The sequence below is a fragment of the Fomitiporia mediterranea genome, assembly GCF_000271605.1.
Source record: "Fomitiporia mediterranea MF3/22 unplaced genomic scaffold FOMMEscaffold_18, whole genome shotgun sequence".
NCBI lineage: Eukaryota > Fungi > Basidiomycota > Agaricomycetes > Hymenochaetales > Hymenochaetaceae > Fomitiporia > Fomitiporia mediterranea.
In genome coordinates, this window is record NW_006760403.1 from 705,163 (window position 1) to 732,524 (window position 27,362).

The window sequence follows — 27,362 nt, forward strand, 5'->3', positions numbered from 1 at the left end:
ATCACATTGTTGAGACAAAAGATGGTCATATGAAATATGTACCTCCACCAGGAGGAATCAAGCTAAGGGGGAAAGATTTGAAAGAATTCATGATCTACGGAGCCGCCCTCGCACCAGAAGCCAGAAGCCATATTGTTATATCATCGATAGGTACTAAGGTAAATCGACATCATCGTGACTTCCAAGAAAATCAATCCATCAATTGGAAGAATTGGAAGCGAACCGTCCGCGGAAGATAACATGTCGAGGAGCTTGTTTGTCGCGGAGCTAGATAGGCGGTTGCACCACCCAACTCCCATTATCATCGCAAGAATAAGAAGCAAAGGAAGGAAGGCGCGAATGAATATCCCCAAGCTCCTCGAAGATCAAAGACAAAAGATCGAAAACCAAACAACCTGGAGATGTGGAGCTGATGTCCGCCGACGAAGAGAAGGTTAAATTACATCCCATTGAATCGTTACGAAAGTCATGCTGTTGAGGCCAAAAAGTGATGGGAAACCTAGAGGATGCATTTCATTTGAATTGTGTAAATGGGCGGTTAGAGCGGCCGATCACAGGAAGTTCCCGCGAGAAGCTGCGCCGATAGATACGAGTACATCGCTTCGCCAGGCGACTGATCATGTTCTTGCTTTCTATACAGCCAGTGCGAAGAAGTATAGATATGGTATTATGCCACACAGGAATCAGATAACGCAAGGCGCAAGTAGAAAAATGTACATGGCGAGTTGCAGAAAGTAAGTTTGTCATTTCAGTTGAGGTACGTGGTCCGAGGGCGAGAGCGAGGGCCATCAGAGGCTCGCGATCCTATACGTACGGAACTGGCACAAAAAACAATGATCATCCGCCCTTCTCCTGGAGTAATTACAAGAAACTAAGGGACGTGTTTACCACAAAGGAGAGTCGGATCCAGAATTCTTCCATCTCGTTCATTTGAATTTTTCTTTCGCGCCGCCCAATTGTATAGTCTAGTCAAGACTCAATTGAGGTTTCGTGGAGGAATATGAAATTGCGGCACAGAGACAAAGCAGTTAGGCAAAGATTTCCTGATGTTGGTGATGGATCGGAAACAGGAAGGCCCAAGGGTAAACCTTGTGCATAATAGGGCGTCTAAGAGGGTGGGGGTAGAGAGGGCAAAGCGGAGGTGGTGAATTTCCAGTGGTGAGGGCGGACACCATGGCTATCGTCCTTGCTTGAGTAAACTCCCAGGAGCTACGTTACTTTTCTCCTGAATTTGAGGGCCACGAAGGCCAGAATCCATTGCTAGCTCCAGGTCCGCCTTCGAAGCCCAGCCAGGAAGTGAATGTGGGAGCGGCGCGGGAGAACCGTGAGCCGGCTGTCTCCCCTCATCTATCCATTTACCGTTCAAAGTTCCTTTTTCTCTCGGAAAAAATTCCTGAAAAACGACCGGAATCGATGGCCTCGTGGCTCCGCTAAAGCTCATGATCAAGACAAAAAGAAAAGTGAATGAAATGAAAAGGGCCCAAACTTTAGCTCAGAGTCCGAACGAATCGAGCACTTCAAGACGCAGCGCAAGGGTGAGATAGCATGAAAAGGGTATGTTCTAAAGTTCATCTGACTTTCCCTGTTAGATGCAGAAGGAGTCTGAGTTTGAATTTATGGAATCGGAGAAGCAAACGCCACTCAGCCTGAGACAAACGGTGGAGATCAAGTGCACACTGGCATTAAAATGTCTACACGATAGCTGTAATCTGCTAGTAATTAAGGGGCTCGTCGCCAAGCCGCTACATCTAGGTGCATATAGAACTAACAAATGCGGGATAACATATCCGCGGGAAACATATCTCGGGGAAAGAGACATGGTACTGCTGGGAATGAGGGTGGATAGAAGCGTAGGAAGCGAAATGCCAGCAGTACAATGTCCGGAGGCAGAGGTTAACGTTAATACCAACTGACGGCTGTCGTAATCAGTAAGAGGTGTTAACGAAAAAGAAGCATAGATAATATTAATAGGGCTAAACGTAAGCACAACAACAGTAACGGCCTCGAGGCGTTGGTGCACAAATATTTCGACGAGCGGGAACTCGCCCACAAATGATCGAGAGGCGATCGCTTTGTAGCCAATGCGCATAATGCTAGACGATACCACCGGTTAAAAATATTCGGGCAGTAAAGCCCTTCCGAATCGGAGAGAAACAGGAAAAGAAGAAATTAGAATGTGCGCCAAGATCAGAAACGGAGGTCAGACTAATTTAAGAGTAGTCGATACTGCGCTACTCAACATGAGGGGAACCCCGAATCGTGGTCAGAATGAAGGAAAGAGAAATGGGGAAATGCTGCCTGAACCAAGTTCGAATATAGAACACAGAATAGCTTGGGAAGGGTTCTGCATAAATCACGTAAAGCGACGATAAACTCACAGAAAGCATAGAAACGGACAGCTGCAAAGACAGCGTTACTGAGACGTACCGTGGACGTCAGTGGCAGTGTTGAGTTTGTCTGTGCAATCACAGAGGCTTCAGGACGGACTTGAGCTTTCATCTCGCAACTCAAGAGCATTGCGCGTCTCATATCGGAACGAGGTTTAGAACAGTGGGATAACTTCGTGGAGAATACTTGCCTGGCCGATATCCGATGATGACGCTCAGTGTAATAATTAAAATTGGATTTCATCGAAAGGGTCATTGGACGCACCGAAGCTGGCACTCGAGGAGTATACTTGTTACACTGAGCGCTGAGCGTAGTCCGCGCGATGCGAGGCAGAAAAGACCTCTCGGATTGTGCTGGATAAAGACACCATTTGAGTCCTTTTCCTGCGAGAGATCAAGAAGCTAGACAGGGTCGAGACAGAACCTTGTGCTGGAGAGTTTGCAAGCCTGATTCTCGGACGTGGCGGCTGGCTTGTTGGGCTGTGAGCTGTGTGAGATAGCAAGTGTATTCGAGGTTGAATGAGGATAGATATGCGAGGATCAGGTCGTTACGGTAAATGGAGAAAATGATCCTCATGTTCAAAAGTAAGGGTACTAAACGGAGTTGAGGAGCATTCGGGGCATTCGGGAAGGCTGAGACTAGCACGACAACGCGCTTCCTGCATTCAGTATGTTTTTCATATGTTGTTATTCCTTGCATATGCGTCACTGCTCTTCCATGAGCAGGGAGTAACAGGCGAAGAGTGTTTCCGAGCGAGTAGCAACGCTGGGGGACGCGATTATCGTTCAAGTTGGTTCGGCGAACCGGATCGTGCGGATCACGCAATCGGCCGAAGGCTCTTCTTAATTAAATTAGTCGAGTTACGTCTTCGAGCAGGCCGTGCGAACAAAGTTTAGTTGTGCTGTTTCGGACCGCGAGTCCATCGCGTCGGTCATCGGTGTGAGCCCTCCCAGAGGCAATTTGAGTCTCGGCGTCACTTTCCATATCTGGGCTCCATTCGCGATCTTGGACCAATCAATGTTCGCAGCACCTTTTAATCTAACCTTTCTGGACGGATGATCTGGTCAAATGTGCGGGTGCGCGCTCGCTGTTCTTCCTCGGTTCGCCCTTCTGTATGGGATTGTTGCTGCAAAAATATGATTGTGGGTATGGGTGTGGGCCAGTGTCGGTCGGCGATTTACCCCGTTGCTCATCAAGGCGCGTTGCTCCAACCTGAACACGGGCGGCCAGTGAAGCACGACATGCAGACAGGGCACGCGCTCGCTGCAACCCCTCTTAGGCTTGGCTACGCGCCCGAGCTAGAGACGAATCTGGGTTGTGATCTACGAGCAAAAGTGAAGGCAGTGCAAGCTTGCTGGCTGGGTTCTTGATTATTGCCGACCTGGTCGGAGGTTGTCGATCCCCCACTCTGAGTCTGAGAGAGCAGCAAGGTTCAGATTTGAGTCTGAGGGTGTGGAGGGGGCGGGCGCACAAATGATAATGCATGAGGCACACTGCGGGAGGGAAACTACCAGTGATTAATTACGCCTCGAGCCGCGCAGCCGCTGCGCCCCTTGGAGGGCTTAAAGTCGTTCCTCTGCATCCTTCCATCTCCAAAATCGACCTCCTTTTCCTGGACCAGCCTTGGAGGAGCCCCTCTCTTTGGCGCTTCGCCGTCTTCCTCGCTTCGCAACTTCGATCTGTGTGTCTGCGGCTTCTCATTCGAGCATACCAGCTTGATTCCGTCAGCCGGCAGAACCATCATACTCCGAGGTCTCTCGCCGTCCCGTCCGTATCGTATACGCGTTTCTTCCCTGCCCTCTGTTCCCTGTTCCAGATAGTTGTGCCCTCCTCCGCGCGCAACGCCAACAAAAGTTGGTATCATCATCATCCATCTCATCACACCACCAGCCCCAGCCAATCCCGAGACTAATAAATTTGGTCGTCGGGAGAAGAGCGTCCCTGTAGCATCTCGTTTCACATATATTTGCTGCTGTGGAAGCGGATTTCTTTAGCCTCCCCGCTACTACATATAGAGCAGCGGTACGGACGTTCATAACCTATTTTATTATTCCTTTCTGCATTTATTGGTCCCCACTACAAAACCGAGCTAGCGAGTGCTGTCTCATATAACGCTGCCTCCCCTCCCCCCCTCTTTATACGCGTCAGCCCACTCGAGCAGTGACGCTTCCGACACACATATCCTCATCGGGTTTCTCAGCTTCTTACAGCCGCAGAGCCATTTCTGAATATTAGCGTCTATTACAGTATATTGGATTGGCAATCGACGCTTGGAGAGATAGACACGAGGCCGAGTGGATACAGCCAGACAAGTATCGCCGACTTCTCGACAACAAGCGGAGACTCCTACCTTGTGCCCCCAGTGGCCCTTCTTCCGCTGCAGCTTCGACGTAGTGGTTCGATATAGGGACATCGACGAACGCTTGACGAGCTAGCCGAGCTCCCAGTGCACCGTCATCGACGCACATTCTCGACGAGCGACGATCCCTGTGCAGATTCTTTCGCTTATCTCTCCAGCCGTGCTTTTTTAATCCAAAATCCCCCGCGTCCCGCTACTCCGCCGGTAGGGAAGAGGGAATCGTCGACGAATTGGAATTTTGGAAGTGGTGTTGCATCTGTTTTGGACCTGCTTGGTGTTGTTGTTGCGCTTCTTCTCCCTTTGGATCTCCCACCCACGACCGGCATCAAAAGCTAGGCACGCGCTTCGAGCATCCGACTAGCAATAAAACGGCATACGGTCCTCGGTGCTGTAGATCTCGCTATCCTTTGCATCCGCACACTCCTCCTCTCATCCCCTCTCTACTAGTCTAGTGCTGCACAGCACGACTCGTTTCCGCACCACTACACTACTACTACCCGCCTCGCTTCAAGCGCCCTAGCTTGCTAGTGCGCCATGCTCTCGCTCGAACCGGCGTTCTGCACCACGACGAGTATCTGCCTCTCCCCAAGTCTGAGCCCGGACGCGACACTGCTGTCTGACGTAGTGCCGGGCACGAACTCGAAGAGCGAGACGGAGTTGAACGACTTCAACATTGCACAGCTGCAGCTGCAGTACGAGAGGTGAGTGATTGCGTGTTTCAATATAACCATAAACGAGCACTGTTCGGCAGCGGGATGGATATATGCGCTGGCGGGGAGTGCGCGACCGAGCCGTTGGGCTGCGGCGGTGATGGAGAAGCACGGGTGATGATCAGCGTCGGGGAGCTGATTGAGAGCGGAGGGCTGCTGACTTGTGACAGGCGAGGGGCCTTCCGTTCTTGTCGACGTCGTCCACTGGGGGGCAGATCCATGCGTGCTGTGCTGTCAGTGTGCTCCGGACTTGCTGCTCCCGTGGAGGGCGTCTGAATTTCCTGATGTGTGCGGAGAGCAGCGGGCTATTTGAAATGGTCGGGTGGATCGAGAACGGTCTTCTGTCTGCCTCTGCCCATCGCCATCGCCCAGTTCCCTTTCTTGTGCCCTCGTCTTCTCTCTCATACACCCGCACTCCCTTTCTTTCTCACTACGCTCCTTAAGCCTGTCTTCTTCTCTTTCTCCTCCCTATCACTCCCCTCCTCCGCTTCTCGTCTCGCCCCTTCCCTTGCCCCTGCCCTCCCCTCGGCCCCGGCCCCGTCGCCGAGTAGTGCTCTCGCTCCTTCGTTTTCCCGACTCCCCGCGTCTATCCGCATCTGCTAAACGTCACTCTTTTAGCTCCATGGACAGCTCCCTCAACCCAATGCACCATCTCGAATCAATCGACCTTCTCCACCCGCACAATCAGGGTGACCTCGAGCGTGAGCAAGACCTCGACGAGGACTATGCCGCTCGTCGCATGTCCTCGTCCGCAATTTCCTCCGCATCGGTGCAATCCGCACACTCAGTCCATACTAGTACAACCGCAGCATCCTCCCACTCTGGTTTTAGTGCCCAAGGGCAGAGCCTCAAGCGCACGCAAAGCCCAGGCGAATATGATTCATATGGGACCTATGACGAGTCCCCAAGAAACAAGCGCCCTCGCCCGAGTCTTAGTCTCGAACCAGGAGCGATGCGCACAGACAGTGCAAGTCCTGCTCCGACAAATACTACTGCTAGCGCAGGGTCCGGAAACAGCGGCGGAGACGCAACTGGCTCTGGCCGAGTACAGCTTCCTCCCATCTTCTCTGCTCTGGAAAATACGTCGAGCAGTGCCCCGCCAACATCACACGGCACAAATACGCCATTCACTCTTCCCTCGGGCCAGACGCAGCCCTCGTATTCTCAGTCCCCACATTCTCATTCGCTGAGCCAGAGCCAAGGTCAGAATCTGAGCCAAAGTCCCTTCCCAACAAGCAATTTCGCATTCAACGTTAGTGGGGCTTCTGGCCTGGATTTGCGACGTGGTTCGCTACCTTCCCTCTACAGCGATTCTCTTGCCGCACGCTCTATGCAACGTGTCTCAAGCCAGGGTCAATATCCTCAGCAAAATTCCCGTGGGACATATAGGTTTACTTCGGGCATGAGCCCAGGACCCAGTCCTCTATCCTCGCTGTCCGCCCCAGACTCGAACGACACCTCGGGACTTGCGGGGTATCAGTTTCCCGGACCCATCGGCATGGACAACGGGAATGGCAGTAACGGAAGCAACGGCAGTGGAAACACGCCCACTCCGACGCCAGCTACAGGACCTGGCGCCTCCCCGTTTGGCTCGGGTATGACGCCGACGAGCAGCCTAAGTTCAGCACCGAGCAGCGGATTCCCGCATACTCCGCTCGAATACGCGCATCAAAACCAGTCTTCTTATCAGGCCGCATATAGCCAACAAAACCAGAGCCAAAAGGAATACGATCGATTCGCGAAGGACTACCTGAATAGCGGCGCTGAGTGGTCTTCTTCTATCGCACGACCTTCATCGACTCCTTCATCCGCCTCTGCGGGAAACACGCCAGCCTCTGCATCCACATCCGGAGCGTTCGGGTTTAACACCTCTGGCGGTCTTGGTGGCTTGCCCCGCATTTCTGGTCACGGGAAGTGTTCTGACCAACAGCAAGAATGGTTCCCTTCGAACGGAAACCTTGTCCTCCCTTCACCCAATGCAAGCTCAGGAGCCGGTCCGTCGGATCAGCAGCAGCAACAGCACCCGCAAACCGCATCACTCTCACCTTCACCGAGGATTCATTCATCCTCCGCCTCCTCGTCTACCACAGCTGCAGCTGCAGCTGCGGCGGCGGCTCTGAATGTTTCTCCCGCTGCTGCAGTTCAGGCAGCGCAGGTTGCCGCACAAGTCGCCGCAAGACCTGCCCGAAGACGCGGGAAATTGCCGAAGCCGACGACAGATTTCTTGAAGGATTGGTTGCATCGCCACAGCGACCATCCTTACCCGAGCGAGGAGGAAAAGAAACAACTCTGTCATGCGACAGGGTTGAGCATGAGCCAGGTCTCCAACTGGATGATCAATGTAGGTTTTCTTCGCTTGTTTAGAATTTCTTCTAACAGAAATATTGACTAAATGCACTTTATTAGGCTCGAAGGCGCATCCTCGCCCCTGCGCAACGCACCCCTCAAGGGCCGACAACAACTGTTCCATCTTTTCCTCTCGGCAGCACCCATTCGAGTGTGAACCGTACTCCACTTGGACTTTCTCCAGCTCACGGACATGGACTCTCGTCGTCACACCTTTCTCAAAGTCAATACAGCATGGGTATGAACTCGGGTCTTAGCGGCATGGGTCTCGGGCTCATGGGTGGAATGAACGGTGGAATGAACGGCATGGGTGGTATGGGTTATCAGCAAGAGCATCAGTTGCACGCGGCTCAGGGTATGGGGATGAGCTCCGGTGGAGGAATGTATCAACAGCAACAATATCGCCAGCAGCAACAGCAAGCGCTAGGTCACCCAGGGCTATACGACCTTAACTTGCAACGACGTGCAAGCATGCCTGCACTCGCTCTACATTCCCAGGCGCACTTGTCACCTCTGAGTGGAGGCAACAGCGGCAACGGAAGCCTACACCTGTACCCACCATCGAGTGGATCGGCACGCAGTTCACTGCCTGGTTCACTTCCTCAAGTCGGCTATGGTCAACAACAGTCGTACTCTCCACAGCCGGGCCAGCTCAGTAGCCCTGCGCCTCAACGCGGCTACGTTTTCCCTCCTCCATCCGGTAATCCTGGCGGCGGAAACTCTGGTGACGATGGAAGATGACCTTCGTCAAGACGCAGTTCTTGGGTCATTCGTATTTTATTCTTTGTCATTCGCTCGTATTCATCGTCGTTTTCTCGCCCTTGTTTGCCTCTCTCCTTTTTTGTCCTTTGTTTGCTGCTCAACGGACCTTGCTCGTCGATCTTCTTGTTCTTGCTCCTCCTCTTCGTTCTATTTGCTCAACCAGGTGTTTATTTCTTCTATCCGACATGAACATCCCTCCTCAGTTCTTGGAACTCCCTACTACTCTGCTGGCTCAACGCTTGTCTTATTCCCTGCTTGTCATTTTTTTCTTCTATTTCGCGTAAATATCTTATTAACTTTGTATAATTGTTTCGTTCTTCTTTCCTCTTTCTTCTTTCTATCCTCTTGAACCGATTGTTACTAAGAAAGTCGTACTGTAGTGTATATATACTTATCAATCCAATATCGTCGTATATATTTTTCTCTCCTTTCCTAACTTTTTACTCTCGCTCTGCTCTCGTTTCTCATCTCTTCGTTTTTTGTCATAGTATGTTTCTCTCACTATCTTGACAATAAAGGAAATCGCTATTCCTGTGTATGAAAAATTTTGTCATGTGGTATGTTCGAAGTGTCACATGGATACTCAAAATAGTCTTTACGATTCATTACGACTACAGCAAGAAGCTCATAATAGTGATCAATCAATTTCATTTTCGAGCGCCGTGCAAATTGAACTAAAATATTAACAAGCCAAAGACTCATATGCTACATACTATACACACTGACTAACTGCCGGTAAGAGATCAAACGATGGCCGATGTATTGCAATGCATAGTTTTTGACAGGTCAAAGACCTAAAAGATGCTTGGCTTGCGTAGCGCCTAGCTTGAGATCTAAAGGGAGGAAGGAGAGTCTATCTGACAGGTTTTGGACGTGTGTAATTATGTATGTGTTTGTATGCAATGTATTGGCACATGGAATTAAATTAAATGATGTAGGGATGGGTGGGATGTAAGGGAGACATAGACGCCATACTAGACTTGTCGTTGCTTGACAGGATCAGGATCCGCGCTGTCATTCCTCTGCTCTTTGCTTTTCTTTCCTTTACTAGCTTGTTTAGCCTTATTTATTTCCTATTTTGAGAAATTTGACTCTGATTTTTTTTTCGCGTAAGGATGTGATTGCGATGGTGATGCGTAGTTGTGCGCTTGTGAGGAAGGGAGAGTCGGGGACTTCGGTCGCTTTGGCTTGTGATTTATGAGCACGTACACAATAGTAATCATGGTATAGCCTGTTGTTATTGATGAGATTGATGGACTTGATGGTAGACAATAACAGTAGACGGATTGCTCCCGTTGTTAATATAGGTGTGGATGGTGCTGTGAAGAGATCTTTGTAGAGACTCAATTGATTTCCTCATGGAAACAGGTGGAGGATGATCATGACGATCATGAACCATGGTGATGAGAGACAAAGTAGATGCACTGATTCGTTGCAAAGTAAGTGATATATTAGCGGAACAGGCTGGAGGAGTACTTCAATAAAGAAAGCGGAAGCATCTTTCCAAGTCCACATCATAATCACTACTATTGCGAATAGAATAAAAGAGCCGTAAAAGGTTAACGCACTGGTTAGTTATAGATAAGCGCTGTACTGACGGAGAGGGCGAAGACAGAATATCATCCTTCCAAGTTCACATCATAGTCAGTAGTATTGTAAATAGAGTAGAAGAATTGTGTGTGTGTTCCGAGCTGAGCTGAGCCCTCCATCGAAAAGTAAAGAAGATCACAATTTTAATGTAGCGGGTATTGCTTTTTCTATTTCAGTATAGTCAAGATCCTATCACCGACTGTGGCCTTTGATTTCGAATTCGTTATACCAAGATGCATTGATTTATGATGCTTTCTGAGATCCTTTCCTATTCAGGGCAGCCACGAGGTAAACAAAGATGTGCAAGAGCGGTTCTGGCTGGTTATGAGATAGCCGGGTTTGTTCAAACGTTACTCCGCAGCGCGAAGTTTACCTTCCATCGTGTATCCAATAACAAGACTTTGTTTTCGAGTGATTACGCCTGTAGTGTAATCGCATCTAAGATATTTCTCTTTCCAATATTTCGAAGGACTCTACTCCACGGCTCTTCACTTCACTTCACTCACACCTTTCCTACTTTTGAGCATCCTTCTGCCTTTTTGACCTATAAATGTATATTTAGTTACGAATCAGCTTATGGAGCAAAGAGGTGCGATTGGATTGGACGATTCAAAAATACAAATACACAAGTATCCTGCATTCTTGTATACGTAAACGATAAGTAAAAATAAAATATCTTTTCAAATCAATTGCGAATTTGAGAACTCGCGAAGTAGTCTACTCCTATATACTCCCAGGACTTCCAAACATCTGAAGAAGGATGTTAAAAACTTCGAGGGAGAAGCTCCAACCGAAGGGTCCTACTACTGAGCCCATCACGTCTTGTTCTTCGGCGTCCTTAACCATATCCCTTGTCCCGCTTTACCTTGCCATTGCGTGCTCCGCGAAATGTCTTCGTTCCGACATGGTCTATGTCTCATGATCATCAAAACTCTAAGCACTTGATATTGATATCGTGAACTCCTGCAGGGTCTCATCAGAGAGAAGCTGACTCAGTCAAATACCAGTAATAGTGCGCCGCATTGGCGGCAATGGCTTCCCCGCAGGTCCAGTTATAACTGTAATATGTACGGTATCCCGACATCACTCCTGCGCAGATCATTAGTGCACCCTACTCCTTGCCTCCCGCAGGGCGGAAAAAGAGGGGAGTGGAAGGAAGGAAGGAAGGACAAAGGAATAAAGAAAAAGAGAAGACTGCAGATCACTCTGAATATGGTTGCTCAAGAAAGGAAGGGCCTCCCATTTCTTGATTTAGGTATATAAAGTTTGAGCGCCGCGCTCGGAGTTGGCTGGGTCGAAACGAAGGATGAAAAAAGATTTATAAATGCGCGATGTTCTCGACACATCATCATTTGAGAATGCTCATATGCTCTCCAGATCTCTCTTTGTATGAACTTTATTATTTCATTTCACCCACGAAGTGAGTTCTCGGGTGAATGGATAGTCCGATGGTGTGCGTATATACGCGTGCCAGCTGGAATGCCCTACAATCACGGATCTTGACTGTACTGAGAGTAAATAGATGTTAGGAAGGGAGGGTCAATAAGAACGTAGCTTTGTGGCGTAATCCGTCTTCGACTTCGGTATGAACTTGTGCACGCCCCTTGGGTATTCGTGAACTCGTCATCTAGATGCGGGTGACGGAAAGGATGTAACGATCGCTTGGCGAGAGTGCACGTTGCGACGGAACAATGACTGTCTGCTGCTCATTGACGTGTAAACAGAGGTCCAGGAACTTTCAGACTCCGAGTCTAGGCGTCATACGAAATACCAATTGCGGTATGTCCTGCCATCGATGCTGAGCTGTTGGATTCGCAGCTGTTATCATATTATCGCAAGCCCAGCCTCAAGTTTCCCAGTACCTCACCAATACATAGAGCTCGCGCAGGGGCAAAGCACGCGGACGAAGCGAAGCCCACACAAGCCGCGTTTCTTCCGCATACTGGCGACTCAGGCCAGGTACATTTTTCGAGATCCCCGAAATTTCATGAGCGTGTATTGTACTTGAAACGTATTAGAACTTGCTATGCATGCATCTTTTACGGATTCTCGATCTTCTTGCCTTTGCTTGTTTCTGTTACGCGCTCGCAAGCATATGTCTACTTACTAACGCCAATGTGCCTCATCTGAGCCTGGACTGGAGTCTTGGCTATCATAGCATCAAGCGGAAGTCGGATCGTCTGCTTCACCTCCCCGGCGGATTCGCAGGTCTCAAATCGTGGTATTTGTTTTTCCTTTTCTTCTTGTCCTTCCTCTCACAAAGATTCATCAATAGACTGTGGCATTTGTGAGGTACATCATTACAGTAATACGAAAATGATTCAAAAATCCGCCGGATCCTCGTAATCCCGAAGATGCGATTTGGGATTTGGATGGAACAGCGATTATTCGGCTTCGGCTGTTCCACCTCATCGCCCGATTTATTGCTTCACCACTCCTTTCATATGCTTCTCTAGCCAAAGTGGATGCGCTCGAAAAGCGCTAGTATGAATGGAAATCGTACGACTATAACGACGATACTCGTCCGCAGCAACCCTGCCTTCTTTGCACGGAAGTGGCATTTACACGCACTGAATTGATTCGTGTTCTGGTTCTACGCACTGGTACATCACCAAAACGTGCAGAGTCTGACAAGGCAATATATTTACATGTAGACTTTATAAGCGAATATAAGGATCCACAATATGTAAAAAATATATGTCTTAGCAGTAAATTCCAATACATTTTCGTGTTCGATTTGGTGATGGCCTAGGAGCTGACGACAACGGCCATCCTATTCGGAGCCGCCCAAGCAACCGGCCAAAATGTCTCTCGTTAATTACACTCTACTCATATTTCCGGGAAGACATCTACCCCTTCCGCCATGACACGACACACTGTTGCTTAAAGGATGATGGTAAAACGAAAGTCAAATTTAATGCTAGTCGCGTGCATATGAATATTCGCCGGCCGCAATCCTTACTGTCTCACAAACAGAAGAAGAAAAATGTCGGGCTTTCTGGAGAACCGATTAATAACATAAATATAACAACACTATTAATCTTTGGCCAATTTGTGGCAAATTGCAATAAATACTTATCCACGTATATTCGTAAATTTTGGGTATCTTACAACAATGATGAGTTAAACAAGGCTCTTTCCGAAAGAATCCTTCCCAGATATGACCTCTTCTTTTCGCTAAAAGCGTGCAAAGAAGTCCGGCAGGTGACATTCGTTAATTTCGATAAATTCGGCCAGGCAGAACTTGTACGGATCCTGGATCGATCATGTAAATCTAGTTCCAGTGATGGTATATAATACAAGATGCGCACAAACATGCGAATATTAAGTGGGACAAAAATGACAGAGCAATAGAAGTGCATAAAGGAATTGCAGTAGAGAAAAGGACGAGATTGAGAAATTGAGCGGTCGAAAGAGGAAAGAAGGATACTATAGTGATGTATCAAACGATGCTGCTGTATGCAAACTGTGGACATAAGCAGGAAGAATAAATGAAGACATGCGTACATGAGGCTGAGTAGGAGGATGCAGGTGGAATGAAATGGGATGAGTTGATAGTATACAGGTGTCGCATAGACCGACACTAAGACAGAGTTTTGATAGTGGTGCAGATGCAGCAAAGGCAAAGCGCCGCATGGGAGGGAAGTGCTCGACATCGTGTTCAATGACACTAGCAGAGGCACGTCCAAGTGCTGATAGCCCGCAATGACATACCACACAGGGTATGCAGCTGTAGCAGAAGTCAACCTTACGGCATCACGCTAGTTGTCCCACTATGACTATACCAGGACCTCACAGGCGGTTACCCGGTCCGCGATATGCTGCAAAACGTTCATCGTCGTCGGCGCGGAGCGCTCTCCCCGAAGCCCGTTGGATTTGACAACACTGCAGAAGGCAGCGGAGACGCATCTTGCACACGTCGAACTAGCAGTGGCATCTGATTTCCCTTCTCGGGCTCAGACTTGACACACGGACGAGTCACAACACTAAGAATGCAGAATCGGTCAATATGCATGTTTAGTAATAAGAGAGAAGTGTGTCAGAAGAAGATAAAAAATGACATAGAAGCATGATGACCATAGTGGTTAACCAACAGAAGCAAGCCACCTAATCGGCAAGAATCTTCCGATTTATTCATATGCCAGAATAGTACTCACTTGACTTTGCGTTCAATGACTAAAGCAGGGTCTATGCTGAAATCAAGGTCGCGCAGCAAGACATATAAAAAGACCTTGATTCTAGAGTAAAGAATGTTCAGTTAGTTTAATATTGGTAAATCGGAACAAGGTAGAAGAATAATTCGCAGAAACTAAAGCAAGTTAGCCAGAAACGTCGAGACGGCGGAATGCGACAGGAGAAGAGAGAACTCTTGTGCAGACGAGATCTGTGCATAAGCTGAAATGTCAGGTCCATACAACAGGCTCTAACGCCTAACGTTGGACTGATAATTTTGTCTAATTCTGCAATAGCGTACGCCTTGATAATATCTCGCAACTCGTTGTGATACACATCGGAATCCAAGAAAACGACGATGACAACCATATGCTACACAACGAGGCCTACCATGCCAGGAACAACGGAAGAAGCGGCACGACATGACGGTGAAGTGACGGCAGATTACACTTGGAAGCAAGCCAGACGCCGCAATTAACAGGTGTACCGAGCGACTTCGGAATTTCGTTGATGGGATGTGTTGAGAGCAAGAGCAGAAGCATCGAGACATGGAACGAAAGGGAAAGAGAATGTACAAAATAGGGGATGATTGACTTACTCGGCAATTGCAAACTTATAACCGATACATGAACGATTTCCATTGACAGGGTTGCCGTTCAAGAACGTCAATATGTTTGACCATAGGCCTGGTATCGTATTCGTGGACGATGGTAGGTTACCCCAGCGCTCCGGTCTAGCCAATAACATGAGTGTTGATCAGCATGGTACCCCAGTCTGATATACATTTGAAGGAAATCAACGCACTTGAACTCCATTGCATCTTCCCCCCACACCTCTTTCCGTCGATTCACAGCTGCAAGTGGAATGCTCACAATGTCCCCACGTCGTATGCGAACAGTCCTACTCTCACGACCATACCGGTCCGTGACGCTGCCTGATAGGGGTATCTCATCCCATCCGCTGGGTGAATCACACACACGCATTGTACTTGATACCGGAGCGTATAGACGCAATGCCTCTCGCACGACCCAATCCAAATACTCATGGCGTTGTAAGTTGTCATCGAGTGTCACTGACGAAGGAGAGAGCTCCTGCAAGGACATTCGCAAAAGTTTCTGAATGTCTCGATGTTGTGACAGAGCGTACAGAATCCAAACAAGAGCAGAAGCTGTTGTTTCATGACCCGCAGCCATAAACGTCGAAATCTGGCAGAGAATCTCCTGGGTTGACATCTGCTGTGAGGGCATTGTCGCCAAATTTGAACGAACTGATCCCGGTGTGAATTAATATAACTTCGACTGTCTGTTTAAATACCATACTCAACACGCTGAGCAAGTCATTGCCAAGGTCTTTTGGGTCTTCCTTCGAACCGGTAAGAGCAGACTCTGCAAGGATTGCTTCTTTTCGTTCTGCAATTAAACCTAACCCGATATCTCGGATTTTAGTTCGAGTACGAGCCTCCGTCTCATTTTCTTCACGCTAGAATTTTATAAATATCGCTTCGAATTTTCAGAAATTGTGAATGAAGAGAACGTACGAAGATGCGCAATATAGGAAACCAAGCTTGTAAAATTGTCATGACCCGAAATTTACGAGCTGTAGTGAACACAGCCGCGAACGCGAGCGCAAGTTCGTTGTATTCATCCGTGAGAGAGTTGAAGGTATATCCAAACCCTAGTATCAGTTGCCATGTTAGGCTGTACACTTTGGAAAAAGGATTTCAGAGCTTCTTCGGAAACAGTACCTGCTAAACCAATAACATCCAAGGTAGCACGACCAAGCCATGCCAACGCATCAATTCGCGTACCGCCTTGCTCCGCAGTCAAATTCAACCGCGTGGACAAATCAACACCCTCGTCGTCGTCATCAATGATTCGAAGCCAGATGTCGCGAAGCTATTGGTCAACAAAATGCGAAAAAATAGTAGTATAAACCAAAAATAAATGAGAAATGACTGAAGTACAACGAGACAATGCAGGGAAAATTCGTACCTCGCCAGCTTTCTCCCAGAAGATGGGTAGGACTGCTCTGATGCTCCCGGCGGAGAATGCAGGAGAGATTATTTTACGCTGCCGCTTGTGCTGCTCGCCTTCCGAAGTGAGCAAACCTACAGGAGTCGGGATATGTGCGTTCGAGGGATCCACATGCAATAATGCAATGAAACTCACCATCGTGACCAGCAGCCATGCTCGCCAGACTGTCTCTCACGAAATCGGGCTTTGGATAATCATACGCGTTGCCAAGGACGTGAGCAACAGCTCGGGGGTCAGTAATCATCAGCCTAGCACCTCCAAACAAGCCATGGTAAATGAACGCTGGGCCATGGTCCGCCTCCCAAGTTGCAATGAGGTTATTGTTCTCCTGGTCATGCATGGCCGCAAGGTTTCCCATGAAGAAGGATGGGGATGGAGGACCGCGAAGGCGGCGAAGCGGTGAGATCTGTTGGCGCACGATTATACGGACAAGACCAGAAGCAGCACATAGGAAGAGCAGTAAAGGTACAAATATGTACGTCAACGTCCTAGAGGATGGCAAGAACGCAGTGAGCCAGGTAAGGAGAGCGAGCGCGTCACTGTAGAGGAGAACATTGCTCATTGGACCAGCAACGTCGGAGACGTCCAGCATATTACAGAAGGAGGGTATTTACTGCTGGCCGGCAGCGGACATTGGACAGGAGGCGGGCGTGCGGAAAGAGACCAGCTCTGATCTAAGTGAGGAGGTATAAGTGGCAGTTGGTCGAGAAGAGACGGAGGCTCAAGCATAGTGAGAACGGGCCATGACGCCGAATCACTTTCGGCGATCCCGGCCCACTATGCATGAGAATGTCTTCTCTCTGCGATCGGCACTCCCGGACTTTTCCGCCCCGACAATGGTCAATGTTTTTGTTTTATTACCCTTTTTTGAGTCTTTCACACTCGCATATTCTACCTTATTCTGGCAAACACATGTACAATCCGCCGTCTCATATGGTACAAGGGGGAAAATACTTTCGAAATCAGATGGCTCTTGCCCAACATGAGGCTTGGTCGCCTGTATTCGCCATCAAAGCTCTCCGAGAACGCCGTACAGGACTTCCCAGTTTGCTACGATCGTCATTCTCTGATTCCTCTCCTCCGCATGCACAACGCACTGTCCTTCGGCCTCGCCGGGCAGATTGCACGCAAAGAACTCCAGAACCATTCATCTTGTCTTATCGAGGAGCCATGCATTGATTTATCAGTATCTAACATGCATATTGTGTTTCCTTATGCTCCCGCGCACGCGTCAGTGTTTATTTGCATAACAGGTCTATTCAGTATTTTGCCTCCGTTTCGGAATCAATGGCTGTGCAAGTCGCATCGGCGGCCTATGTCCCCTCAACAAATGAAGGTCAAATACAATATTTTTATTTCGATACACATGGGAATGCCGCCAAACAGTCCGTACACAATGTAGTTGACTAAAGCAGGACAAGAAAGGACAAAAACGTGTAGCCTCTAACGAGCCTACATGGTTGAAGAACCCCGAGGACGCCGAAGGAACCAGCCAAGACTTGTACAACAACAAAGCCAGTCACCGCATATACCTTATTGGCGCTGTGGTCAACTGCCTATAGGGGAGTATTGTCGGCGAATAGATTGGACACGACTTGAGTGACGAATTTAGTTTTGATATTTGGACATGTGCCTCATCTTGTATGACCTCGAATGTCAGATATTCATCTACAAAGAACGTTTACAAAACATTGGATCAAACGCGTGTTCAATGTTGCAACGATTGAGTGTGAATCATAGGATACCTGCCTCTTGCCCGTGTAATTTCATCTGTGGCTCCATTATATGGACAATGTTTCGTCACAGTCTATGAGTAAATTAGATCTTTTGCATGTGCTGACTGACAACCACAGATGAGGTCCCAGTGTTACAGTGATCTTCTCACCTAGTACGACTACAGGCACTCCCTCAGCAAGCTCTATGCTAGGTACTATCCCCACCCGATAATTTGTCCCTTCGTTGACACCGATCTCGCGTGCTTCCCCGAGATTGAACAGCAAGTGACTTCCGTGTAGGCAGAGAAAGCTTGTACTTCCAGCAACCGTGAATACCACAAGTAGAGGAAGACTATCTACTATCCAGCATTTATATATATTTATAATGCTGCGTGCTATCACCCTAGGAAAAGGGATTCTATATGTTATGTTTGTATCTCATGAGAAGGTAAGGTGCAAGACTTACATTGCAAAATATGTAAACTGGTCTACAAGAAGGACTCGGAACAGATCAAATCTCCTGAAACCTGATGACAATATCCAGTACTCTGCAGCCTTATAAATTGCAAGGATGGACAAGGTGATTTGGTAAATAAGGGGTATAATCCTACTAAATTCAAGTATTATCTGCCAAACTATTGTGAATAAGTATTTCTTACCAATAGAGTGTCTCGAACAAGGGCTGAGTACAATCGCCCTGCACAACGCATATAGTCATTATTAGTGTTGAGGCCTCTGCTAAATGCATTAAAATCCAAATAGAAAACTACATGAGCTTGAGCCTACTTTGACTGGGAACCTTAGTTTGAGCTGACATGACCATGAAAGCAAGTCTCAAAGAGGATTCTAGGACAAGAAATAAATTGAGTAGTGCTAAAAGTCTCCTGCCTAAGGTATGAATATAATTAGCCGAAACTAATGCCAGCAACATAGAAGTTAATGACACACTTTGACTGTAAAGTGCAGCAACACGAATTAGGAGTATGTCTATAAATTCTCTATCAAATTAAAATATTAAATTCAGATATGAAGTGAAAACTTTACAATTGATCAATAGGACGATTGCCCAATCTACCATAGAACTTCTTATCAATCGGCTACATGGCAATAACTATAGTGACCTACCTGCAATATTGTGGATCCATGTTATTGTGCCACCTAGAAGTTATAGTCATTACAAACCAGACACAATACAGTATTTCCATGCTCACAACTGTAACAGTCTTTAGTTAGTACAGATATATCTGGTAGAGGCTTGTTAGAGTACTCACAGTTCCTTCGAAATGTTCAGAACATGCACTACAGTGGAAATTTCAAGTTTGTCATAACAGCAACGGAGAAAAGGAGATAAATTTACATTGTAGGCTGATAAAGGCTGACAGGAGCCCGCCATATCGATTCTGCAGAGTTTATTTATTTTAGTCAATACCAAATTCAGGAATTACAAATGTACGAACCAGGAAGTAAACAACAGAAATACGATTTAACGGACGAGACTTTTGGCGCGTTGCATTGATGTCTAAATGAGCTCTGGTATCCAAACGGCAAAATCAACCATATTCACCCAGTAGTAGTTCACCTTAAAAGAGTAGTTTTTTTAATCAAAGTTGGGCCCAAATAATTCTAGAATATAATTAAACAACTCACTTCCTTGTCCATGGTTGTGACTGAATCAATTAGACGAGAAGCACGATACATAGAAGGATTATACACTCAACTGGTATAATACAGCAAGAGCGACGCAAGCGCAACCTCGCAGTACAACGCAGTTTCAGCCTTATTAACGACCAAGCTAAAGTCACTGGGTGCGTCGTAGGCTAGCGCACGCTGGTGAAGATCAGCGATGCCCATGGTTTGTTTAGAAGTACTACGTTGAAAAGTGAAGATCGGGATGAATGTCGTCGCTCGAACGGGACTCCAGTTAAATATCATGACTGGAGGCTGATGGCGATAATCATCAATGTACAACTTTCGGAGTCGGTTTAGGAACAAGGATAAAGCAGACGATTCACCTCATTATCTTTCCACCCGCAAGGTCGATTGAAGTGTTGCGAACCAGCATCGAACAACGACCCAGCGCTCGAGAAGCGTCCTCGCCGAGCAAATAAACCAAGTCGAGACGCATTTAACGACATCGAAGTGCCATTCCAGCGTCACGCATTGTTCGCATCTGATTGGTTGCTGAGGAATGTAATAGTATCTGGCGAAGGTTCGACGAAACCAATCGAAGATAATTAGTACACGCTTACGGAAATGGAAAGTCGACAAAACAAATACGAAAGTGCATACGGTTTCGGCGCTTCGGAACATCGAATTCTCTTGAACAACACAGGGCTTCGCTGAATTAGGGAGAAGTGCTCGAATGAGTCACATTCTGAGATACAACATGGATAACGGACAAGTATCAGGCTGGCATGGGTTGGATGGCACGGCTTATACAAAGTATAATAATAGGAAGATGGCAAAAAATACATAGGAAGTCATAATGTCGTAATCATTGGAATCCTGAGTTGTTGCACTAATGAGGATGCAATCAGTACCCAGGTGCCGGTTTGATGGTGCCATGAAGCCATTGACATCACCTGTGTCAAGCTTCCGTAGGCTTTGATCCATGTCGCTCTAGAATAGGTCCCATTTCTCTTTTCCGCCGTTAGTTCTTTTCGCTCCTCTACCACGACGGGTTATCCGGCTGTACGATCGCATGTTTCCACAATCGTGATTTAATCCTGTCGGGCACGGGATGCGTTCTTTTGAACATGTTCCAAGTCGGGTGTATCATCCGTGCTTATATGCGCCCCATATGCTTCAACTTGCGCTTTCGCTATCCTACCAAGAATATAAACGAGAGAAGGAATCATGGAGACAGCTAGCGGTGTTGCTCGTTCAGATGCATCTAATGATGCTTGCTTAAGGAATTCAGGTTTCCATCCTGGCCACTTCGAGGTTAACAACATTTCGGGCATCAGCAGCAGCAGTGCTTACCATCAATGTATGAGAGTGTCTGTTGAGTCTCCTGCCCAGGCGACAACTGGGTGGATGACTGCTTACCTGCCTACAACGGTAAGGTAAAATGCGGAATGGTAAAAGTAGGAAATTAGTAAGCACATACATTATGAATTTCAATATGAATAAAACAGGAAATCTTGATTCAACGCCTGAAAAATTTCTCAGACTAGAGCTACTAATATATATATGTACATATGTCTAGAGTGCTGTCGGAGCTCGTAGAGCTGCCTGTAATGCACAATTCTAGTGTATTTAATATAAGCCAGCTAAAATATGTATCTCTCTTACATAGAATTGATAAATTTCCACATGTGTAAGACGCACATCTAGGTATACCCAGTCTCCACCAGTAGTTATTGAACAGTACCTATTACAACTCTTTGAGAATGCTATAAGTACAGACCTCCCGGTTTACTACGATCGTTGTTTTCGCATCATGGATTCATGTTGTCTTTGGCATGCGCGACACGCGGCCGTTTGGCGTCACCGGTGACCGGGAAGACTGCACGCAAAGACCATCAGGGCCGTTCATAATGTCTTATACCGGGAGTCCTGCATTAATCTATCAGTATCCATCATGCGCATTATAGTCCTTGCTCTCCCGTGTAGCGGTAATGTTTATTTCTTCAACTAGCCTTCTTAGTACTTTGTCTCCATTTCCGTATCAGCAGCTGTGCATGTCGCATCGGTAGCCTATGTCCTCTCAACAAGTGAAGGTCAACTTCAACATTTTCAATTTGAAACGTGTTATAATACATGGGGACACCGTCAAACAGCCCATACATAATTCAGACGATAAAAATAAGACAAGAAGGGATAGAAGCGTGTGGCCTCTAACAAGCATGCGCGATTGAAGAATCCAAAGGAGAGTGAAAAGCCCAGAAAGCTTGCAAGACTTGTACAAATGATGTCACAGTGTATATTCTATAGGTACGATGGTAAGCTGACTGTAGAAGAATGTTATCAGTACATGTCTTGAGCGTGTCTTGAGCCAACAGAATACGATTTAACTAACAGGTAAGTTCTTCATCTTGGTTGTTGTTGTTGTATGTCCAACGTCTGCCTCAAACGAATGGTACTGAAAAATAAGATCGGACGGGTGCTTGATACAACAGTTGTGCAAATGATAGGATACCTGTCTCAGCTTGCATGTCACCATTATATGGCGGAGGTGCGCCTACAAATTCTATGAGCAAGTCAGACGGTTTTTCTTGCAATTACTTGTTGACGATTATCATGTCAAGGCGAGAGTAAGCTTCTCACCTGTCGCTACCACAGCCGGATCTTCAAACTGTATGTCAGATACTGTCCTGGACCGATAATTTGTCCCTTCGTTGACACCTCTCTCGCCTGCTTCCTTGAGATTTGACAGCAAATGACTTCCGAGTAGGCAGAGAAGTGTTGTACTTCCGAAAACCGTGAATACTACAATTAGAAGAAGATCACCTGTTATCCTGCATTTAACAATATTCATAGTGCTGCATGCTATCACCCTTGAAGAGGGACTCCATCAGTTATCTTTCTGCCTCAGCCGGGAAGACCATATACAAGACTTACATCCCATAATATATAACCTGGTCTTCAATTAGTACCCTAACCAGATAGAAGCCCTTAAAGCCATATGAAACGCTCCAGTACTCTCTGGCTTTAAAAATCGCTAGGACGGCCAATGTGCTTTGGTAAACAAGGGGCATCACCCTACTGGATGCAACCATTATCTGCTGACCTGCCTTGATGAAAAGGTATCCCCTACCAGTAGAGTGTCTCCAACAACGGCTGAGCACACTTGCTTTGTTCTATACATGCAGTCATCGCTAGCATTGAAGTCCCTATTTGAAATATTTAATGACAGATACCGAGCCATATAAGCATCGGCGTACTTTGCCAGGAAACCTCAGTTTGAACAGATATGATCATGAAGGCGAGCCTCAAAGAAGATTCCAGGGCAAGCAATGAGTATAGGATTATAGAAAGGCTTCTGTCTAACAAGGCAATAAAAATAAGTCGAAGTTAGTGTTAGTAACACAGAAGTTAATGGCACACTTTGACAGTAAAGCGCAAGGACACGAATAAGGAGTACATCTAGACATTCTGCGTTAGCAAAAAGTATTATAACAAGTATAAAAGGAAAGGTCTACAATCAATCATCAGGACAGTTGCCCAATCTATTTAAGTTGTGCCATTTATTACTCATTAATTGGCTAGGTAGAAATATTTATAATTGCTCACCAGCAAGATGGTGTATCCATGTCACTGTGGTACCTAGAAGTTATGTCTCAACCACCAGACATCCATGCAGTGTTCCGTGCTCACAACTACACAGTTCAGTTAGTACAGGATTATTAATAGTGGCCTGTTAGTGGCTCACAGTTCCTTTGAAACATTTAGAACATGATCTATAGAGAAAGCTCAGTCATACAAAAATGGAGAAAGTGTATATTAACCTACGCTGTATGCTGATAAAGATCGACAAGAGTCCGCCATATCGATTCTGGCATTGTATATCTATTTAGTCGATACCGAATCCGGGGATTACAAAGGTGCATACCAGGCAGTATATAATAGAAAAAGGATTTCGAGACTTTTGACATATTATATTGAAGCCAAATTGAGGTCCTGGTGTCCAAACAGTACAGTAAAGCATTGCTCACCCAGAAATATTTCACCTTGAGAAGCATAATTAGTATGTCAAAGTCCGATCTAATCGTTGTGTAGTACAGGAAAGCCACCTACTTCTTTGTCCATGGTTGTGACTAAATCAAAATTAAACGAAAAGATAGCACAAGGAAGTACTATACACCCAACTGGTATAATACAGCAAGAGCGACGCCAGCGCAACCTTGCAGTACGACTCGGTTTCAGCTTTATGAATGACTAGGCTGAAGTCGCTGGATGTGTCATAGGCCAGTGAAAGCTGGTGGATGTCAATCATTGTTTGACTTGGCGTGGAAGTACTACGTTGAGGCACTGAAGGACGAGGTGAATGCCGCTGCACGAAGGCGAGCCCGGTTAAATACCATGACTGGAAGCTAGTGGCGATAATAATCAATGTTTAACTTTCGGACTCGGTTTAGGGGGAAGGATAAAGTAGACGATTCACCCCATTATCTTTCCACCTGGCAAGTTTCTTGAATAGTCACGGATAAGCATCGAGCAACCACACAGCGCACGAACAGCCCTCGCCGAACGAAATAAATCAGATAGAGACGCGTTAAATGATGGCGGAGTGCCATTCCATCGTTAAACAATGTTCGCATCTGATTGGTTGCGGAGGAAGGTCATAGTATCTGGAGAAGTTGGAAAATATCACTTGAAAATGATTGGCGCACACTTACGGAAACGGAAAGTCGACAAAACAAGCATGAAAGTGTATGCGCATTTCGTCGCTTCGGAACAGCGGGACTTCTTTTGAACAACATAAGACTTCACTGATTTAGGGTGGAGGCTACGAATGACTCATGTCCTGAGGCGATGCAGCATGGATATTGGACTACTGTCAGACTGGTGCAAACTACGAAAAGCCGATACAATGTGTATTAATAACAAAATGGCAAGAAAAAATACATCGTAAGTCATGAGGTCGTGATCATTATAATCGTGACTCGTTGCAATAGTAAGAAATTCGAGGCGCAGCGCCCAGGTGCCGATGTAGTGATGAAGTTCGTAGGCATCATCTGTGTCAAGCTTCCGTAGCCTTCGCTTGAATGTCACTCCAGAATGAGTCCCATTTCTGTCTTCCGCCGTCACTTCTTTTCTGTCCATCCTCTATGACAGGCAATCCGGCTATGTGATCGCGCGCTTCCATCGCAATCGTGATATGATCCCGTCGAGCACCGGATGGGTTCTTCTGAACATGTTCCAAGTCGGGTGTATCATCCTTGCTTATATGCGGGCCATACGCGTCAGCTTGCGCTTTCGCTATCCTACCAAGAGCATTAACGAGAGAAGGAGTCATGGGGACAGCTCCAACCGGCGGTGATGATCGTTCAGAAGCGCTTAATGATGCTTGCTTAAGAAATTCAGGTTTCCATCCTGGAGTTGTGTTGCGGGGCTGAATCTCATTTCGGACGTAATCGGCAGTGACGTCTTCCTCAACATCTGAATACTCGGGAACGCTCCTGATGGGTCTCGCGGGTCCTACGATTCCCCCGAACGTAGCCTTCATGTTCTTCAGACGGGCCTTTTCTGAATCAACGTCTAGCACATCGGGTGTGATGACATTGTTACTGTCATGTCCAGAACTTGACGACGGATGAACAGTCGTTCCGGAAAGAGTTGTCGCACTGGAGTTCATGCGTTCTAACGGAAATACTCGCACAGTCGTGTCCTTCTGGGGTGTACCAAACGGCGTCTTTAATTCATCATCATCGGTAGAGCTTTCGGCGTCCGAATCAGAGGAAAATCCATCTTTGGGACGAAACTCGACTGGTGCACGACGCCTTCCTTCAGTGAGGTGCTTCCACCGACGCTTAGTCCTCGCGTTTTTCACCTTTTGCAGAATGGTCGGCTTACGAGCGACATCATACGCCTTGAACTCCGCTTCTGCGTCTGGTGGGTCAGTATCTAGGACAAGCCTAAAACCGCCTTCGCTCCGAGACTTCCCTCTACGTAAGACTCCAGCAGCCTTCGTACTAGCTGGTGCGTCCCAAGCGTATGCTTCAGGAGAAAGAGACCTCCTTAGGTCTTCGCGAGACAGTAGGCGTGCAGGTTTTCCTTCTAGCAATGCTCCGGGAACAGATACATAATCGGCCTTCCCAGAGGAATCTCCGTCATTTGGGAAAAGTATCTCACGTGGGCGTGCTGGTGTAGTCGAAGTCAGATGGAGTCGGTCAAGCAAGCGTGTCCACCAAGAACGCAGGGGAGCGAAATTTCCTGCACGACCGTGGACGTTTGGGAGTGCTGACGAGTACTCCGCAAGGTAAGTGTCCCATTTCTACAAATTGTCAGGTTTGACTGCGTTCAGCTTCATAGAAAAGTCAATACCTCGTCCGGATCTTCCCCGATCCATCTCTTGAGCGCCCAATCACAGAGAGAGCCACTGGCCCAAAGCACACAAAATAGAGCATCGAAACCCCGTTCCCTGGACGTTCCCCATCCACTCCCGTTCGCAATCCATAGCCTATCCCAAGCGTTTGCCCAAGAGTATGACAAGGTGGATCGGGTCAATAGAGCGATGGCCACTGTCATTGAAACAGCTCCCAAGCAAGAAGATGCGAATCGTGCAGTTGAGTGTGCCAAGTTAGACTCAGAAATCGACGGAAGCGCAGAAGGGACGACGACAAGGAGCGTCACCAAGGGTGTAATCACTGAGGCAAGGACTACTCGCGAACCTAACGAAGGATGTGTAATAATGCTGATAGCAATGGTCAGAGTGATACTAGTGGCTTCAAATTAGATTATCTCATCGCACTGCCATTCATGAGACGTACCCTCCACATATGCCTATAAATGTCAACGCAGCCATTTTCCATCGACCTCCGAGGATGATAGGTGGAATGATGGAGAAAAGCCACACTATCAGAAAAGTAGTGGGCGTAAGGGAAGCCGACGAAGTCTCGTTCTGTATGAGGAGTGATAAAAAGGTTGAGGCATGGACTATGTAATATTTTGCAACATGAATAATAGCACAGCACAGGAGTCTTAACTGACACTTACGGCCGAAGAGGTAGCCTGAAGCAAGGCCTCCAACGCCACCACCCAAATGGAATGTCCAATGCCTTATTTTTTCACCCTTTTCAAAGGCTCCAGGGAGTGAAGATGTTGCGTCTGAACGTGGTGAGAAGGAACGAGTACGGTCGAGCGTAAGGAAAGTCCCAGAGAAGGTAAGTACAGCGGAGAATAGCAAGAGAGGAACAGAGTAAGCCAACAGCAGGGAAGTTGAATCTCCAAACAGCGAAGTGACTGGTGAATAGTCAACTAACTGACAGAGAAAAGAAATGTGGACTATCAGACTTACGTTGAACGACCATGTTAGACGCTTAGAAGTCGGAAGATAGGGGTTGGGATAAGATTTGAGAAATCGTCAGAAATCGTTACAATAACATAAAGTGGTATATTCAGAGTCCAGAAGACGCTGCAGGGTATTTGTAGGTGAGCTATTCCCTCTGCTATGAGACCCAGGACAGCGCCTGCTGTTGACTATGTGAAAGCGTCGAAGTAGATGATAGCAGTATTTAATTGTATGCGCGAGTGTGGGGTGATCGACGTACGATAATTATGTAATTATTGATGCCATAATCAACTTTACAAAGTGCTGCTAGAATTTGTGAGAAGTGAACGC

The 27,362-nt window shown here is 47.1% G+C and overlaps 7 protein-coding genes across 7 annotated transcripts; 2 read left to right on the forward strand and 5 right to left on the reverse strand.

Moving 5' to 3' along the window:
- Positions 1–1,177: 1,177 nt before the first annotated feature.
- FOMMEDRAFT_162376 (uncharacterized protein) lies at positions 1,178–4,856 on the reverse strand (the record flags this gene model as incomplete). Its single annotated transcript, XM_007271784.1, has 10 exons — positions 1,178–1,430; positions 1,770–2,070; positions 2,379–2,578; positions 2,653–2,789; positions 2,848–3,224; positions 3,276–3,392; positions 3,432–3,600; positions 3,770–3,802; positions 3,914–4,329; positions 4,739–4,856. 10 exons carry the CDS (start codon positions 4,854–4,856, stop codon positions 1,178–1,180), a joined length of 2,121 nt encoding a protein of 706 aa, XP_007271846.1.
- Positions 4,857–7,642: 2,786 nt separating this feature from the next.
- On the forward strand, positions 7,643–7,849 carry FOMMEDRAFT_97368 (uncharacterized protein; the record flags this gene model as incomplete). The annotated part of the gene is made up of 1 exon (XM_007271577.1): positions 7,643–7,849. A coding segment is annotated over one exon (207 nt), but the record flags the coding sequence as incomplete, so codon positions are not given.
- A 3,933-nt stretch (positions 7,850–11,782) lies between these two features.
- On the reverse strand, positions 11,783–12,567 carry FOMMEDRAFT_162378 (uncharacterized protein; the record flags this gene model as incomplete). The annotated part of the gene is made up of 6 exons (XM_007271785.1): positions 11,783–11,857; positions 11,920–11,973; positions 12,023–12,158; positions 12,199–12,229; positions 12,263–12,409; positions 12,468–12,567. 6 exons carry the CDS (start codon positions 12,565–12,567, stop codon positions 11,783–11,785), a joined length of 543 nt encoding a protein of 180 aa, XP_007271847.1.
- Positions 12,568–13,450: 883 nt separating this feature from the next.
- On the reverse strand, positions 13,451–17,064 carry FOMMEDRAFT_24064 (cytochrome P450). Its single transcript, XM_007271537.1, has 9 exons — positions 16,497–17,064; positions 16,320–16,435; positions 16,073–16,223; positions 15,866–16,002; positions 15,648–15,807; positions 15,133–15,595; positions 14,927–15,061; positions 14,313–14,393; positions 13,451–14,141 (listed from the first exon to the last, which is right to left on the reverse strand). The coding sequence occupies exons 1-9, from the start codon at positions 16,951–16,953 to the stop codon at positions 13,988–13,990; spliced, it is 1,854 nt and encodes a 617-aa protein (XP_007271599.1). The 5' UTR covers positions 16,954–17,064; the 3' UTR covers positions 13,451–13,987.
- Positions 17,065–17,343: 279 nt separating this feature from the next.
- FOMMEDRAFT_162381 (uncharacterized protein) lies at positions 17,344–17,923 on the forward strand (the record flags this gene model as incomplete). The annotated part of the gene is made up of 2 exons (XM_007271786.1): positions 17,344–17,746; positions 17,802–17,923. 2 exons carry the CDS (start codon positions 17,344–17,346, stop codon positions 17,921–17,923), a joined length of 525 nt encoding a protein of 174 aa, XP_007271848.1.
- A 2,873-nt stretch (positions 17,924–20,796) lies between these two features.
- Positions 20,797–21,614, reverse strand: FOMMEDRAFT_162383 (uncharacterized protein; the record flags this gene model as incomplete). The annotated part of the gene is made up of 3 exons (XM_007271787.1): positions 20,797–21,005; positions 21,059–21,128; positions 21,570–21,614. 3 exons carry the CDS (start codon positions 21,612–21,614, stop codon positions 20,797–20,799), a joined length of 324 nt encoding a protein of 107 aa, XP_007271849.1.
- Positions 21,615–24,555: 2,941 nt separating this feature from the next.
- On the reverse strand, positions 24,556–27,189 carry FOMMEDRAFT_143511 (uncharacterized protein). The gene is made up of 5 exons (XM_007271788.1): positions 27,039–27,189; positions 26,738–26,983; positions 26,512–26,677; positions 26,066–26,459; positions 24,556–26,015 (listed from the first exon to the last, which is right to left on the reverse strand). Exons 1-5 carry the CDS (start codon positions 27,049–27,051, stop codon positions 24,762–24,764), a joined length of 2,073 nt encoding a protein of 690 aa, XP_007271850.1. The 5' UTR covers positions 27,052–27,189; the 3' UTR covers positions 24,556–24,761.
- Between the last annotated feature and the right edge of the window lie 173 nt (positions 27,190–27,362).